We start from the raw sequence: 19356 nt of genomic DNA, 5'->3' as shown, positions 1-19356 counted from the left end.
TCCAGACCACAAGGCAGAGATGACGCCAAGGACACACTGTCAGTGCAAAGTTGTTAAGTTATACAGAGGCACTTAAAGGCAAAAAGTTACAGGGACAAGGAGCAGTAAGCGAGTTATAATCCTGGAGAGTGAATTGCGTTAGAACATTCCTCTTTTACTTTCAGTCCCCATTTTTCTAGCTTTTTTTTGTTGTTGAACTTCCCACCATCCAGATTATACATACTATAATTTATATGACTTTCCAGTCCCCTTTCCAATGTTAAGTGCCACAAAATTACATTCACCTACCTACATGCTAGATACCGGGCACCTAAAACAATGTCTGACAGCGCATACATAATAATATTCATGAATATTTTATGTACCATTAACTGCCTAAGGTCTGGTTCTGTACTGTCTTTCTTAAAAGTGTGTAATTTAACAAACTATTTTATACACCAAAACCACTAACATCAAATTCTCATATTCATTCAAGATCTATATAACTAAAAAGTGAAAGAATTCAGTGTTTTAATACTGTCTTAATTTCCTCAATACTCTCTTTTTAGGGGCGAGAGAGAGACAGAGACAGAGAGACAGAAAGGGAGAAAGGGGGAAAGGGAAGGGGGGAGAGAGAGAGAGAGAAAGAGAATCTTAAGCAGGCTCCACGTCCAGTGCAGAGCCCAACACAGGGTTTGATCCCACCACCCTGAGATCGTGACCCCAGCCGACTGATTTCCTTAATACTCTTAACCCTCTAGCTCCTACTATTATTTCTATTTATACAGTTCCATGAACTGTTCACTAGCCCATTCGAATCTCTAACAATTCTTCTTTTTGTAGGGTAGGGGTGCTCTGCTTATCATTCCAATCTGTTTTTACAAAAAAAAAATTATAATGTCCCATTCAAAGGCTACTTTGATGATATCACTTTACATTAAAGCATCCTGCTAGAGCACATTCTCTAAATCTTCAGCCTAATTTTCAAGTCATTATTCTGAACCTATTTCCCCACACAAATTTCCTGGTAGAACCCTAATTTAACTGTTCACTTCTCCTCCTATTATTATCTCTGCAACACTGCTTATCATTACCTCAAACATAAGGCCCAATCCTACAACCTCTTTGCCCTTAATAAACTAAAGATTTTCAATACCAAATTCAAAATACATACTTACCCCCAGGATTGACCATGCCAATTTTATTTGGTACTTCTAACATTCAACTGAAATTCCTCCCACGTGTAGATATTCTTTGATTATGTTCTATCAGCTCCCTAACACCAAACTCCTGATACACTCTTTGCCAACTTAAAAGGTCTAATAATGTTAAATTGCCTTGAGTTTAAAAAAACCTCAGAATTTCAGTTCTGGAAGTCTTAGTATTTGCATTTATAAAATTGAAAAAAATTCACTCGGGGTAGGATACCTTTCCTTCTTTACAAATTAAATAAGCATTCAAAACCCAATTCATAATATACATTAAACACTTTAAATCTAGTTATCTAAACAATGAAAGCACAGCATCCAAAACCTATTTTGGGATTGAGGGACATCTTACAAAACTGGCTTATATTCTTCAAAAATGTTGAAGTCATAAAAGACTGACAAACAGTGCAAGGTTGAAGAATAACAAAGAGCCACGACAAATGAGTGTTATATGTGAGCCCCCCTAATCAATCACCTTCCCAATCCTCACTCTCTCCCCTCCCCTCTGGCAAAGTTTAAGTTGGCTGATTTGATTGTGGTACTGTATCGTTAATTTCCTGACTTTGATAACTGTGGTTACATAAAAGAATGTCCTTATTTTCAGAAAACATACACTGATATATTTAGAGGTAAAGGACAATGTATCTGCAACCTTAGAGTATCAAGAAAAAAAAGCTGGATGAGAGGGGAAAGGATTATGCAGAGAGGAGGAGAGAAGATGACAGGAAAAGAATGATAAAGTTAATGTGGTAAAATAACATTTGCAAAATCTGGGTAAAGGGTAAGCTGGAATGCTTTTGTATTAGTGTTACAACTTTCCCGTAAATCTGAAATTATTCCAAAATTAATTAAAAACAAACATACAAACAGGCTATCTATATTTGTACCATTACTAGTGGTAGTCTATAAGCAGACATGTTTCTGCACCAAATACGTTCAAGGGCTAACAGTGCTTCAATTCATCGCTGACATCCCCCCTTATCAATTTACCACTTCTTAATCACTACTTGGATAAGAATGTTATTGGACATGGAGATTTGTACTATAATTTCACAGATGAAGTCACTAAAGGTCCAAATGTGATATGCAGCTAGTCAGCCAGGACTCTTGGCTAGAGCTTATGACACAACAGTGTGCTACCCCTTACATGCTATTTACATAAGGATTTTTCAAGTTCATTTGTAACAACTGAGTGAAGGGAAACACCATACAAGTATCCTAGTAGAAATAATAATGATTTTATAAGTTTTCATTAATTTCCTTAAGAAGTCTGTTGTTTTGAATCCTATTATTAATCAAAACTAAAAGATTATATAATACTAAGGAAAAACACAGAAGAAAAACAATGTAACAACTGAAACCACCACATAATAAATAAACCTGACTAGTCCTTTCATGATTTTCTACCTCCCGAGGATTTGGAATGGCAGTTCCTCAACCTAGCAGACCTGTGTGTTCCTTTAAAAATACAGATTTCTGAGCCTTACTCAAGACCTACTGAATTACCCTCAGTGGGTAATTTTTACTTAAAAGAAAAAAAAATCTGAAGGTTATTCTGATAGAAGAGTTTGGAGGCTAATGAATTACAATTCAAGATAATTCAAGGTTTCATTTTATAGCAGGCTGTCAACCACTATTTCAAATAAAAATGGTAATCCTAGTAGATTTGGGGTACAGGGTACTAGTGCCTGTTTGAAGACAAGGCTCTAGAAAGCTCAAGAAATGATAAACTGACAACCAAAGATGACCAGTTAGTTGGCGCAGGCGAAGAATCGATGATATAGAGAGTGGTAGAAAAAAGTCCAAAATGAGGATAGTCTATTTTATTTTAGGACATTAATTTTAGTTACTTCTACCCTATGAACAGGTCAGCTTAGTACTTTTAGTTCAATATTTTTTCTACCATCACTTTTTAGTAGTATATGAACATTTAGAGTAGATATAATAGCCACAAGTAATTTGACTTATTGATACATTTATATGAATATATTGGACTTTGGTAGGAAAATGACCTTGGAGCAGTGCTTCTCAATACGCACATGAATCACTTTGGGATACTGGTTACACGTGCCTAACTTTAAAAATTTCTCAAAGGACACTGGTCAGACCTTTGTCCTGAGTTCTGGCATCTCATTTTAAATAGGGTTTGTGTGTTCAACATAATCAGTTTCTTTACCTATTTTAGAAAGTCCACTTAATAACATAATATCCAATAAACTGATAGTATGTGCTAGACCCAGAGGGTCCATGAAGGTCTTTTTAAAAAGGCAGGAACCATTTATTGAGCATTCTTTCTTGGACACTGAAAATGTGAACTTTGCATAAAATGCTATACAGTGTTCAAACTGTACCTCCCCCAGTTTGTTTTAAGCCACTCAGCTGGGGTAATTCGCTGTAACAGTCCTGGGAAACTAACACAGATTTTGGTACTAGGAGTGAAGTGCTACTATAAAAAATGCCTAAAAATGAAGTGACTCTGGAGTTGGGAAGAATTTGGAGGTGCTTAACAAAAAGGCTAAACTGCCTTGAGAGCTTTGGCAGAAATGTGGATATTAAAGGCCAATCTGGTGAGGGCTCAGATAGATGTGAGGAGTACTTATCAAAAGCTGCTACCAGGGGCGCCTGGGTGGCACAGTGGTTAAGCGTCTGCCTTCAGCTCGGGGCGTGATCCCGGCGTTATGGGGTCAAGCCCCACATCAGGCTCTTCCGCTGTGAGTCTGCTTCTTCCTCTCCCACTCCCCCTGCTTGTGTTCCCTCTCTCGCTGGCTGTCTCTATCTCTGTCGAATAAATAAATAAAATCTTAAAAAAAAAAAAGCTGCTACCATCTTAGAGAATACCTACGTTTGTCATGAACAATGTTGGTAGAAATATGAATCTAAAGATGCTCCAAGTGAGGTCTCAAGAAAATGAAAAACATGTTACTGGAAACGGGGAAACTAGACTGAAATGTGTTACGTTGGGTGGAAAACAGAACTGGTATGGTATGTAGCTAAGCTTTCCAAGCAACATGTTGAAGGTGTGATCTGGTTTCTCCTAGTTGCTTATGGTAAAATGAGAGAACGAGATAATTTGAAGAAGGAACTGTTAAGCAAAAGAAAACTAGCACTCGATGATCTGGAAAAATCTTAGCTTATCCAGAGAGTGCTGAGGGCACAGAGCCAACGGGTGTGGCTGGACAGTCCCTTGACATTAATGACAGACCAACAATGTTTTGAAGAATTTCTTGTCAACAGAAACATTTCCAGTCTGGCCTGAAAGGATCAGAGATGGGACAAAATGAAGAATGACTCTGAGAGCAGAGCCACAGGTGCAGAGGCTAGAGAGGTGGGGCAGCAGATCCAGAGGACAGAGCATCTAAGCCACAGATGATTACTCTCAGGCCTTGAAACAAATAGGATTTGCCCTGCTGGCTTTCAGACTTGCTTGGACTGGTTGGTAATCCTTTCATGCCTTCCAGTTTCTCCCTTTGGCAATGGGACTATCTATCCTATGCCTGTCTTACTACTGTATTTTAGAAGCAGGTAACTTGTTTTGTAGGTTTCACAGGTCCACAGATGGAGAAGAATTTTGTCCCAGGATGGACCATATTCAGGGTCTCACCTGAAAGAGAAGATGAAATTTGGACTTTTCTGAGTTATTTAGATGAGATTTTAGACTTTGAGTTGATGGGAGGATAGGTTCTGACTCCTGCGGATGCTGGTTTGGGTGAATGTATTCTGCATGTGGGCCAAACATGAATCAGGAGAGCCAGAGGGCAGCCTGCCTATACTGGGTTGAACGAGTCTCCCAGAAATATATTTCAATTCTTAACTCCTGGTACCTGTGAATTTGATTTTATCTGGAAATAGGGTCTTTACAGATGTAACCAAGTTAAAGTGAGGTCATACTGGATTAGGCTGGGCCCCTACCCAATGAACTGGTGTCCTTTTAAGAAGAGGAAAATCAGGACAGACACACACAGGGCGAATGTCACACAATGAGGTAGGCGGAGATGAGAGTGATGCATCTAATAAGCCAAGGAATGCCAAGGTTTGTCAGCAACCACCAGAAGCTAGGAAGAGGCAAGGGAGGACTGCCCTCTTTGGTCTTCAAAAGGACATGGCTCTGCCTCACCTTGATTTGATTTCTACCCTTCAGAAGTGTGAGACAATAAATTTGTGTTTGTAGTAGTTTGTTAAGGCAGCCCCAGAAAACTAATACATATGCTATCTTTTTAACAACCCCATGGGACAAGGAAATTATCTCCATTTTACTTGTGACACAACAGGCTTGGAGAAGCTAAATACCTTACTCAAGGATGCATAAGTAATAATCAGACTGAGGCATTTTTTTTTAAACCATTATGTCTCGATAATTCACTTAAAGCTTTTAGTTACATTCCGCTACACCTCATGAAGAACATTTAACACCATATGATGTTCTTAAATCTGGGATATACTACAAATCACGGGAAATAAATCACATAAAATTTTTCTAATCATTATTTACTATGTATTTCCCATATAAAGACACAAAAATTTTACTGGAAAAAGAACCGAGGCTTCAGTGAGTTTAAAAACCAATGTGATTTTTTCAAAGAAGATTTTATTTATTTATTTTTTTAGAGAGCGAGTGAATGAGCAGGGGGGAGGGGCAGTGGGAGAGGGAGAGAATCTCCAGGAGACTCTCTGCGTTCTGACTCCGGGCTTGTTCCCACAACCCTGAGATCACGATCTGAGATGAAACCAAGAATCCGATGCTCAACTGACTGAGCCACCCAGCTGCCCCAAAAACCAATGTAATTCTAGTTAAAAGCATAGTCTTCCACATCATTTTTAATAGATTTAAAAAGCAAAAAGCATGAACACAGCTGGTATGCAACCTTAAAGTTGTACATCTTACGACAATATATAAAGCAAACATTAGATGCAAACTACAAACCAAAATAACAATCTGTTGTTTACATTTCTACTGCTTGTAATTGTTTTCTAAAAGTAAGTAACCTCACCCTCTAGCCTCTAGTTAGGCGCAAACTTTCTAAAAATATAAAGAGGGAGACCGTCATGACAAAAGATAATTTGATAACCTTCCCTTGGTTCATCAAAGAGCATTTAAACAGACTTGAGTTTTTAACATATGAACTATAGTCTTCAGACTAGTATTACATCATCTCTATCACTAACTCACTTGCTGATTTCCATTATTCCAACAAAAAAGCTAGTTTTTGTTTGGTTTGACTGAACCTTAATCTTTAGTGAAAACTACCTCTCTGTTGAAAATGAGAACACTTTAAAAACTGTCTATGCCCCCAAATCCTAAGTAGTGGGGTGAACTTCACTGACTGCCTGATACAGACATGTGGGCAAAACTATCTCCCTGCACATCTCAAACCACCCTCTCAGATCTGACCTCAATTCCTCTCTTTGGTTAATACTTTTGGTGACAGTTAACAAACCATCAGGTTACATACAACATCTGCATTTCTTTTAAAATATTCCTGTTGTAATTTCATGGCCAGCTGCCCCGAATGGGGTAAATGAAAACTTTTGATACTAGACAAACATAGGCACACTACTTTTCTCTCGATGGGGTCGTTATACTCGTGGGGACAGCTGAACTGGGAAGGTACTGTGAAAGATACATTTAACCCAGAAAAACCTAGACCTAAACTCATTTCCAAAAACCAAACACAAAACCCCACAAAACACACACACACAAATAAAAATTCTGCAACTGTCATAAAACTTTTCAAAGTGCAGTATTCTGAAGAATATGATGATCCTAACACACTGATCAGGAAACACACTGACTGAACAGCCAAATAATGTTTTAATGTAAAAATCCAAGCAGAATGTAAAATCATTTTTGAAACAAGAAAGTAGCCTATGTCCAAGTATAGATTCATCAATAAAATAACAAAGAAACAAAACCCCTCAAATTTGATTACCCAAACTTTTGTTGAGATCTGAATACTCTTAAAGCTGTGGAGAAAGGCAGGCCTGGGCTTTCTTGATTCTCATCTAAAATAAACCCAGAAGTAACTCTAACTGAAGTCCAGTCTGTGGTAAATTTGGTAACCCAAAAAAACAAAAAACAAAACAAACAAAAAACCAAACAAAAAACACCCATGAAGGAAAGATGGTAATTATAATGGAGAAGACGGTGTTTTTACAAAATGGAATTAAAGTGCAATAAGGTAAGAGCATTACAATCATTACATTGTAAGTGCTGGTATACATGTCTACATTCAACACAACACTACAAACTCCATGACAGTGGGTAAGGATGGTGTCTTTATCCTTAACGAAGTATCTCTAGTCAAGCAGAGTCTGGAATGTAGGTATTCTTTATTGGGAATGAATTAAGTAAAATTTCTGATCAGAAACAAAAACTCTAAAATGGAGGTCAATAAAACTACTCACGAAAGATTAACATAAAATACGGATTAGTCTCAGTATAAATTAAGCTTATTCCTATTCTATGTAAAATATCACATGAAAAAGACCCTAGGTCATCAGTTTTCATTTAAAAATTAGTTATAAAATATTTTAAGAGATTAAGGTAAAAATAATTTTATTTGGATTAAAAGTCAATTGTTAACAAGTAAAAAACCATAAAGCAGCCAATATGCTAACATTCAAACTCATTTTTCCCACCAACTCACAATAGGCTAAATGATATTTTATCACAATTTTATTACAAATTCACAAAAATTCTAAACCTAGGGAATATTTATTTATTCAGACAGATATTAGGAAAAAAGCATTCTTTGAGAAGCAGTGTGACATACTGGAATAAGCCAGACCTGGGCTTAAGATTTTTGTTCTTTACTAACTTTGTGACTGTAAGCAAGTTATTTCTTTGAGAATAAAGCATGTGTGTGTGTGTGTGTGTGTGTGTGTGTGTGTGCGCAGTGTGTAAGAGGAGTCAAAGCTCATTTTTCTCTATTTGGATATCTAATTGCTCCAGTCCAACTTACTAAAAAGACCATCCTTCCTAAATATGCCAGAATGGCACGGTGGGCACAAATCAGGTAACAAATGAGCAGGTTTATTTCTGGATCTGCTACTCCATTCCACTGGTTTACTTATCCTTGTGCCAATAAGTTACTGTAAGTTTACAATAAATTTTGACATTAACTTGGTTCTTCAAGATTGTCTTGACTGTTCTGAGCCGTCTTTCCATTTACATTATTTAAATCAGCTTGTCAACTTCTTTAAAAAGACTGAAAAATTCTTGAGACTGCTAAATCGACACATCAACCTGAACAGAGGTGTTGTCTCTGTAACACTGTCTTTTTCAACCCCCAAACATGGTATGTTCATCCATTTATTTGTCTCCCTTAACTTTTCTTTTTTTAAAGATTTTTACTTTTTTGAGAGCGCGCGCAAGCGCACAAGCTGGGGGAGAAGGGCAGAGAGAGAAGGAGAAGCAGAGTCCTTGCTGAGCACACAGAGCCTGAGCACAGATTCTAGGGCCCTGAGATCAGGACGTGAGCCAAAGGCAGACCTTAACCAACTGAGTTACCCAGGTGCCCCAAATACTCCCAAAACTTTAAAATATGCAATGGCAAGCAGAGTTCAGATAAATAGAAGGGAAGAAGGTACAAAGAAAAAAAGGCATTAGGGAGATGGAGGACAAGGTCAAAGGTTCATATGAACACCCAAGGATCCAGGAACTATGAGTTAAAAAGTGTGAACTAGAATAAGGTCATGTGTAAATAATGAATTATTTCCTTCCAAGGTATGTCTCTCCCTGTGGGTGCTATTGGAAATTTCAGTGGGATAAAATCCTTTTTTTTTTTTTTTTTTTTTTTTTTTTTGGCTATAGAAGTTTAGCATCTGGGTACTGAATATCAACAGAATCCCTACAATCACTGTGAAAGCAAAAACTGTACCTCCTCATACTTTGCATTTTAAACAAGTGCTCCAAGTGATTCTGATGCTGAACCACTGACTCAGATCATCAAGTATTTGCTAGTTCTAAACCTGAGATTGTCTTTTTTTTTTTTTTTAAAGATTTTTATTTATTTATTTGACAGAGATACAGCGACAGAGGGAACACAAGCAGGGGGAGTGGGAGAGGGAGAAGCAGGCTCCCCACTGAGCAGGCTCTGAGCAGGGAGCCTGATGCGGAGCTCGATCCCAGGACCCTGGGATCATGACCTGAGCCGAAGGCAGATGCTTAACGACTGAGCCACTCAGGCGCCCCTAAAACCTGAGATGGTCTTAATTGAATTAACTGGCGAAAACATTCTTAGTCATTATAATCACAAAGTCACAGATACTGTTATTAAAAACACAGTATCACTGTAATTCCAAACTAGAACTAAGATCAGTAACTTTGTATACAGAAATGAAACAAAATAAATTCTTCCATAATAATATAATTTTGGAATTTCCTCACAGAATATTTCATACCCATCAATAAATAAATGACTTTTAGACACACCAAAGGCTGTGAAGCTGTGCATTAATTTAACATCACCATGAAAACCTGTAAGTAATATTCTTTTGAGAGCTGGATATGCTGTCCTATAGCCAGTTTCTGAGTGGCCTGACTTATGATTAACACATATTATTTCTACTGCATGGACTAGATAATATATTTGGACTTTTTCAAGAATAACTAAAATGAGAAAAAAAGGGATCTAGAAGTTTAGTAATCTTATATACAATTAAAAAAAAATATGACCTATGCCATTGTGGGGTACACGGTTTTGGAGGCTGATTAGAATACTATTATTTATACACTTTGTAAAACTTGTTCAGTTTATTATAGAATAGAAAAACAAAAATCAAGGATAGTATCAGGAATCAAATGGTATTCTAGCCTCAATTTCATCATTTACTGGTTTGGGCAAATCTCTTGGGTTCATAAGACCTGTACTTTTCTTATCTTTAATGGCCATATTGCTCAGCCAGTCTACGTTAAGAATTAGGATGAAATGAAATAATGAATATGAAGGTGCTTTAGAAAACGATTCAAAGGCTATTCAGTTATAGGGAACCTATTAAAGAATAATAGTACTTTTAATGAAACCTTCAAAATAATTTATACTGTTTTCTGTTTTAAGGACCACATATGACACTCAGAAAAACTGCACATCGCCTTACAACCAATTTGGTCATACTTGTTTTAATTTTTAAACATTTCAAAGAGAAGGAGCTGACAAAATCTGCCAAAGTTTAGCAATTTTAATAGATGTTAACTTCTACTTAATAGGAAAAATGATCCTAACAGTTAATTTTATTCTATTTTTAATATAAAATTTTCTGCAATTAGAAAAGAAAATAGGTGGTAGGGGCGCCTGGGTGGCACAGCGGTTAAGCGTCTGCCTTCGGCTCAGGGCGTGATCCCGGCGTTATGGGATCGAGCCCCACATCAGGCTCCTCTGCTATGAGCCTGTTTCTTCCTCTCCCACTCCCCCTGCTTGTGTTCCCTCTCTCGCTGGCTGTCTCTATCTCTGTCAAATAAATAAATAAATAAATAATCTTTAATAAAAAAAAAAAAAGAAGAGAAAAGAAAAGAAAATAGGTGGGATGCCTGGGTGGCTCAGTTGGTTAAGTGTCTGCCTTCGACTCAGGTCATGATCTCAGGGTCCTGGGATGGAGCACCACGTCAGGTTTCCTGCTTAGTAGACAGTCTGTTTCTCCCTTTCTCCCTCCCTCCCCCGCCACGCTCTCGCTCTCTAATAAAATCTTAAGAGAAAGAGAGAGAAAATAGGTTATAAAATTCTTCTAATCCATAACATACATTCCATATATTATACTCCATACTAAATATAAGACATTAATGAATTGTCAGAATTGATAGCCACCTTTTAATAAACTAATTTCACTGAGCTCAAAGCTTGAATTACACTTTTTAGTACCCTTTTCTTAAGAAAAACATAAACCAGTTCAAAAATGAAGAGGTACAAGGAATAAGCCATCAGTTTGTCAAGTCCTAAGTTAAATATAAATACAGAAATGTTGCTTTATACCCAGGAAATTGCTTATCAATCTGATGACTATGAGCATAAAGGTTAGAGTAAGTCAGGAATCACTAACGTATTTTAAAAGCTAACTAGAAAAGGAAAAAGAAACAGAGAACGAAAGAATTCGTTAGCTAGCTTCAAAAAGAACAACAAAATAATATTGGAAGCATTTAATGTTTTTACACAGAGATGAAGTACCTCAAAATAAGATACTGACTTCTATCAGAGAGAATGATTAAAGAAACAACTGAAGGTAGATTTTTCTCCATCTCTACAGATCAAGATAACATGAAAAAATAATTCATTTAATGTAGAACACTTAACCTGAAGCACAGAGTATGACACTGCTCTTTGCATTTCAAGATAAAAACCATTAATTTTAAATTTCTTCTCTTTCCTTGTTCTTTCCCACTTGTTTCTGATTCCCAGTATCTTAAGTGCTACTTTTAAAAAGTTGTACTCAAATGGAAGCGAATTAATTGTAAGGGCTCCAAACGGCCAAAGATGGTACAGAGAGTGTGCGTGCACAAGCGAGTGAGAGAACACAAGTGGGGGGAGGGGGAGGGGCAGAGGGAGAGGGAAAAGCAGACTACCCAATGAACAGGGAGCCTGACACAGGGCCCAATCCCAGGACCCTGGAATCATGACCTGAGCTGAAGGCAGACACTGAACCGACTGAGCCACCCATGCACCCCAGATAGTAAAATATTAGGATCAAAGAAAGGTATAAAACTGATGTCTCTCAGACTGCAATGGACTAAAACTTATCAACTACCCTAAAAGTCATCAATTTACAAGTTATCAATGATGGTTAAAAGAACATGGGTTACATACAGAAATTGCAAGGGCATCAACTCATTCTCAAAAGTTACTTTCAAAGTTAGAAAATAAAGTTAAAGAAATCAAGCATTATCCTGACTCCTATATGAACTATATATTCCAGGGTAACTTCACAACTGATGGAAAGTTCTTTTTTATAGAAAACTTTTAGCTAATAAGTGCTGATGATATGACAGAATTAGAGTATCACCACTTTGCAACCTCTGAAAAAAAAGACAAAGATCCAAGGCTGCTACCCCATTAGGTGGATCAGGCTGACAAGCTCACAACGGAGACAACCAGAGACGTGTCTTCTGATATGGTGCAACAGAGAGAATACAGAACCCATTTTGCCAAAAACAGCAAACAACAAACAATAGTAAGACCATGCCTCTAGATTTAATTCTATTTTACAAGAAATACAGGGAATAGAGGAACACATTAAATACTACCATGGGGGAGCAATCAGCAAAGCTAGGAATGTGGAAAATCCAACAGGACAAAGTTTCTTCAACAAATAAATGGAAAGAAAAAACAGAGGAAAGGGGAATGGCTCCAGATTAAAGGACATATCAAACAAATGCAATGTATGGGGCCTTATAAGGACCCATAAAAAGACGTTTAAAAATGTCAATTAGAGAAAACAGAACAATACGACATTATTAATTTTAAAAGATGATATTGTGGGGGGCACCTGGGTGGCTCAGTCGTTAAGCGTCTGCCTTTGGCTCAGGGCGTGATCCCAGAGTCCTGGGATGGAGTCCCACATTGGGCTCCTGCTTCTTCCTCTCTCACTCCCCCCTGCTTGTGTTCCCTCTCTCATTGGCTCTCTGTCAAATAAATAAATAAAATCTTAAAAAAAAAAAAAAGATGATATTGTGGTTTTGTTTTTAAGGAATTTTATCTCTTAGAAATTTTGTACTAGGAAATGGAGGAATAAAAATTTTTCATGTTTCTGACTTCAATATATTAAAAAAACTAACCAGAAACATTTTAGTTCATAAAAAATGAACAGCCAAAACGTATCAAATGAAATATTTGTTCTTTAATGAAAAAGTGAATAGTGGCCATAAGCTGAAAATACTTACATTGATCAAAAGACAACTATTTAAAAAACGAAACATCTTTTTTGGAAAGACAGAAGCACACAATGTTGCTACTAGGCCCTTTCTGTGAATCAGACAACTAGCAAAGGGAGAGCTGGTGGGGGGGGGGGGGGGAGTGTGTCATTCAATACTTTTATAATGTAGGTATCGGGAGGACCTATCAATAACTATAATGGTTATCTGTCTGAAAATCTCACAAGACAATAACCTGGACTTATTAATTCCAACCAATTATAATGAAACTGAGAACTCCTACCTCATGATATTAATATTCTTAATATGTGAGCTGAGTAAGATTATTTCTAAAAATGGATATGCAAATTCATTTCCATAGGCATTTTCTAAATCAGCTGCCTTGATAACCTGATGCATGAAGAAATCCACCTATAGGATATACAATCTGAAGTATTTTCTTGGACCAGAGAGTCTTGTATTGTGATTCAATCAGATGAAAGCAAAGAATAGATTAATTCCATGAATACTATGTAAAGAGCAAATTTATGAAATCTATTAAATTATTCCAACCTGGTAGGATCTATATGGTCCTTGTTAACAACACTGCCAGTCATACTACAACTAAAACTAGAGGAAATTGGGAGATTACAAAAGAAAATCATCTACAGATAATTCCAATCAGAGGTTTATTAAAATATCAGATTTCCAGCTGAAGCTAAAATAAGGAGTTTAACTTTGGGTACGAAAGTATCAGGCTATAATGTAGAAATGCTGGCCCGAGTGATGATTATTTCTCATAATTGACAAGAATTTCTTCCCTAAGCATCTACACAGCTGGGTTCTTTACAGTCTGAAGAAAAATATCCTGATTGCTGTTTAATTATAGATACATCTAAAAACTCATTTATATTCTAATTTCTAAGCAAGCTATGCAGAATAATTAATGCCATCTTTACAGGCTCTAAAGCACAACATAAGCAGTAACAGTTGACAGGAATCTGACCTGGAACTTACCTATATAAGGACAGGACATGACAAATATAATTTTTAACAAATAAAACACAAAACTATTATGGAAGACCTATTCTTAGGCTTGTTATGTTCCAAATTTTGGGGTCCATTTCAAAGTTTCAAAGGCATGTCTTACACGGGGGTAGTGGGAATGAGTGGGTCTGAGTAGAAATAATAGAGATCAGGAACTGAGCAGCTCCTATGACCAAGAAAAGATGATAAATGAACGAAGGTTTCAGGCTAAAAACTGGTAAGTTTACACAAATAGTGCTGTACAGGAAATCTTAGGACCCCACCCAAATAAAGTAATAGTTGTATATATTTAATATCTACAAAAGAGCAAGGACCCAGAATTTGGGCACAGGACAGGCCTTTAAAAATCTAGGCCACTTCACACTGACATTATCTGAACAATGATCACTGCAAAAGATCCTTTTGTTACATGGACACTTATGTATTAATGAACTTTAGAAAAAAACTGCTATACCCTTATGACTGGGGGTGATCAAATATAAACACTAAACTTACATTTGCTAACAACAGCAACATTACTTTTTAAATCACAAGCTGATTTAAATCTTTCCAAGCACATAAAAATCAAAAAAAGAATCTCAGTTTTAATTAAAATTACAAAATTCAAAATCTAGTTTTAATGAAATACTTTCCTTGAAAAGACGCATTCATACACGGCCTCTGATATCCAAAATCTCTTAAAAATATTGTTAACTACATGAATAAATACTTCCTGGAGAGGGAAGGAGAGAGTAATCACCATCTCAATAATCTTGGGGTGGGGGGCAATTTTAATACACAGATAGAAAGGAAAGTTCTAAATGCTCCAAATTCAAGGGTATAATAAGCCTAAAACATTTTTTTCCCTTAAACTAATGACATATTCAAAAGTAAGCGTATATGGACCAAAACCGTAAGACTCTTAACTCACAAACATACTAAGTTCATATACCCTGATACAACCTTTGGTAAAACGGCCAGGCATTCAAAGGCCAAAGCAAAAACCATTGTACTACGCTAAATTATCTGAAGTTCAGTAACTATGTGACTCATGTTTTCCTTTAGGTGTGCAAAAACTTGAGACAGTGAAATTTTTTTTACTATCATGTTTAAACAGTTGACTTTTCAGATGATCTAAAACACACACAAATCAAAAGCACAGACAAGAAAAAACACACCACTGTATTTCATAAAAGAAACATAAGATACAATAGGGGTCTTTACCTTACTGTACATTAGACCCTCACTTTGAATTTTCACGAAAGTAGAACTTTTTCAAAAGGCTATTATCTAAAAGCAAAAGCAATTTGGCATGTTTTATCCAACATTAAATATTTTACATATATTATAAACACACACACAAACACACTTACATGTATACATACAAATAAAAAGGGTTTTGGTTTTTTTTTTTTACCTAAATGCAAACTGGATGAGGATCCATGTGATGAAAGTGATGGCGGTGGCGTAAGTGAATGTCCTGGAGTTTGGCTTGGCAGAGGCATGCCTATTGGACTTGGAGAGGAGGAAAATCCCAGACTATTGTAAAATGGTTGCCCTATGGGTGCTAGGCTGCTACTAGATCTTTTGTACAAGTCAGAGCTAGTAGATAGAGACTCTCTCCTTGTGGCACTACTACTTGCAGAACTGCCAACTGAAGAAGAAATAAAAAAAACCCTAATTACATACATGTGTTAACTGAATAAAACCTATCCCCAACTCTTGCTGGGAAATAACAGAAGTGATCACAATAATTATTTTTAGAAACATTATGGAGAAGATAATTACTGTGATAACTATATAAACTAACTTATTAATCATAAAAGGGTATAAATGCACCCCAATAAAGTAACCAAATACTTAAACAGAGCACTCATATGTTTATTATTTCACACATATTTACCATTGACACATATGATTACTGTGCTTTAATACCCTGGTATGATTTATAAACCCTGAAATTGTAAGGTATCTGCTTTAGGAGACGCTAGAGATTAAATTCCAGTAAGGTTAAATTTTGGTAGTGTTCTAATCTCTGGAATCAGGTTCTTAGACTTCAACTCAATGCCAAGAAAGGATTACACTGATAAACAGATTATTAATACATTTCCCTCACCATTCACATTTAATTTGGCTTCTAGCTTGTGTTCAAACCATAGTCCTTTAAGTCCATATTGGCCCGAATATCAGTCAGTTGTGAAATATAAATGACAACTTCTCAGTACTTTTCACATTATACATTCTCCCTATCCTTCAACAACTAAGTTACAAAACAGGTATGAAAAACTAAACTTCCTTTTAGAAAATTAACAGCTCTCATTACTGTTATCACACCAAAGAGATGCTTTCACTTACCCCATGGGATCTTCCATTCCTAAGATTCTACTACTAGTTTTACGAGCCCCTTACTCAGGTGAAGACTGGTAAGCCCTTTTTCTCCCTTAGGTAATACACAATTCTCTCATAATACACCGCTTACTGAACTACAAACTAAATTCTTTTTACTTATCCTAAATTCAACCTTCTAGTCCTTTTTCCCTTTTGTACTCCGCAAAATCATAAAACAATGGTAGAATCTCATTACCATGTAGTGATGCATGCTCAAAAAAATAAGCCAAGATCTGTTAATTGACGCATCTGGATAATCAAATTCTTTAGCACGTGTTTAAAGGGCTGTCCAAAACTCCCAATTCTTAAGTCTCAGAGGCCACATTTTCAAGTGCTTCTTTCCTATTTCTGAACACTGGCCTTTTTTTTTGTTTTTTAACTGAATGCCTTTTAAACCTAAGGGAATTTCATATTACATTTCTTGTAAGTTTTTAAAGAACAAGCTCCATATTCGGACCAATATGGTAACATTTTTCAAGAGAATTTTAAAGTTTCTATTAGCTCTCGGTTTTCTAATCACAAGTTAATTATAAGTAGGTCATTAGGGTATAACGAAAAAATTAAGAGAAAAATTAGGCAGAGCACATGATGGGTAGACCTAGTTAAGCTTATAATACAGATAGAAAACAATTACATTGGTTTTGCCAAATTCAAGATTCTTATAAAAGAAAAATACCAGGCTCATAGAATAGTATGAGGCAAAAATATTAAAACATAAGTCAACCTTTTACACCAGCCAGTGTGGTTTCTGAAAGACTGATCGTATTTTATGAAAAACTGCACATTTTAAGATAACAGGGAAATATCAATATAACTATATGCATTTTAATAGTAAAACCAAATATAAACACTAATGTAATAAATACTTCTTGAGTTGCTTTTGGCAAAATTGTGAACATATGCTACATTAACTATGCTAATTTAAAAGGACACTGTCAAAGTGATTGTTCTAGAACATGGCTACATTTAAAATTCCTATTTATTTTAGAAAACAATTTAACTGACAAGGAAAAAGACAACAGCTCTCTACTGAGAGCAGCAGCACTGTCATTCCCCTGGCAAATAACCAAAAACCCCCATAGTTTTGACACATGCAATATTATTTTCCTTTAAAAAGGAAAAGCCAAGCCAAACATTTAAAAGTAATTCAGAAACAGCTTTATTTTAAACCTAAACAATCTGGCTCCTTACTATATACTTAAATTATCTGCAACAGCGTGACTATGAAATATGAAACGAAGTATACCTAAAATATCTAAAAGGCTAGACCAACAGTAGAGTCACTAATCACTTGTCAACTGTGCATAAAATGTTAAATTACAAACTTCCAACACTTTCTCAATAATGGGTTATAGAAAGGATGAGTTAATTATTATATTATAATGGCTAAGCTTCCTAGCCGACTGTTACAAACTGGGGTATTTAACACTGATAAGTGTTAATAATTTCATCATATAGGTAAAAGAATGACTGCGTGTCTGATTCTATGTGTGTATACGTGTACATAACCACACTATCATTTTAGATTTCATAGAGGTATGGGATTACCATTATGGGAAATGGCAGTGGGGAGACCTGTTTTAAGAGTACACACATGCAGCACTTGAACGAACTCTGACAAAATGTCCAAGAGGAAGATGACAGACTATGTACTGGCATCCAGGAGTGACAACTTAATGCCCTCTGAAGCAAGGTGAACAGAGGCACCCAGACTGGTAGTCAGAACTGCGTAAGCAATGACTATAAATAAGGGAGGCCTGAAGAAGATCAGTTTTGAGAAAGAGGCATCTTCAGGAAGTATTTGTAAGGAACAAAATCTTCATGCCAACCAGTTCCTGAATGCTGGGCGGAATGACCTTAACAACTAAGAGACAAATGGTAATTTGAAAGAACTGGATAAGGGGGCCTACAAATCTATTCCAGGCCATCAGTGACATATTTTATTAGAAAAGGGAATAGGAGATTTATCAATGCTCTTCTCTGTTTTTCCTGAATTATTTACAGTCTATAATCTCTAGTTTAGAAACTAGTTATTTCTGCAAAATTTATCTTTTAAGTTATATGTTCTTTCAGTTTTCTTCAGCATGTTGGATTATTTGGGGGAAAATGCTTGTCAACTGTATTAGAAACAAAAAATGAGTCCTATGGAGTGCTTGGGTAGAAATAAAAATACTGAGCTCCAAAAGGAATGCAAAATTCAAGTAGGAAAATTTAAAGATTGAAGAGTCTCCATGTTCATTTGTTTTCCGTCAGAAGTTCTTGTGCCCATTCTTTAGGTAACTTTGTGTTCGGCAACTGTGGATTATTTCCCTACTGTACTTCATTAAAACAAAAAAGCATTCTGCATCTAAAAGTTTATAACTGTGTTAGACCATTCCATTCCTCTTATAAATATGAATGTTGAAATTTCAGAAGATCCTTTCTTACAAAACAGGCAAACATACTTAATAACGACTGGCCCATGTTAGTTTTGCCATTTTCCGCACCAGAAAAGCATATAGTTTAAGGTGGTGGGAAAACACATGGGAAGCAGGTATTAGAACTTTACAGAAATAGAAAATCTCCTGAGGTCTGAATAATTTGCCCTGCCACTCATAAAGAAAAGACTGCCAATTAACTGTACCAACAGAACGAGGGTAAGTTGTTTTTCCCCTAATGTTTCCTGAATACTGTGGAAACCTCAGAGAATGATAACACAAGGTATGTCAATAGGGAGTCAATGTGGGCCTCTTTTCACTTTACCTAGTTGTTCCTCAGTTACAAAATCAGTTTGTTGTGGGTAAATTATTTTGTGAAGCTACTTCAAATTTAAATCTTTTAAGTATTATATCTAAAACTAGAATATGGGAAGAAACATCCTTTTAGATGAATTTTTAGTGATATTAAGGCTAAATTATTTAGTCTAAAAGATAAGCACAT

At 36.2% G+C, this 19356-nt stretch overlaps 1 protein-coding gene across 12 annotated transcripts in view; it reads right to left on the bottom strand.

Moving 5' to 3' along the window:
- PUM2 (pumilio RNA binding family member 2) overlaps window positions 1-19356 on the bottom strand; it is a 96421-nt gene that overhangs the window by 16099 nt on the left and 60966 nt on the right. For 8 of the 12 annotated variants that reach the window (XM_048222454.2, XM_026519406.4, XM_026519399.4 and 5 more), the window contains one exon: window positions 15467-15703. The exons of the other annotated variants lie outside the window; for them this stretch is intronic. In XM_048222454.2, the coding sequence (XP_048078411.1) occupies window positions 15467-15703 (237 nt within the window). The remainder of the gene's footprint in view (window positions 1-15466; window positions 15704-19356) is intronic. 12 annotated transcript variants of the gene reach the window in all.

This window comes from Ursus arctos, unplaced genomic scaffold (assembly GCF_023065955.2).
Source record: "Ursus arctos isolate Adak ecotype North America unplaced genomic scaffold, UrsArc2.0 scaffold_8, whole genome shotgun sequence".
In the NCBI taxonomy this organism is placed as follows: Eukaryota; Metazoa; Chordata; class Mammalia; order Carnivora; family Ursidae; genus Ursus; species Ursus arctos.
This window is presented reverse-complemented; position numbering and strand designations above follow the sequence as displayed.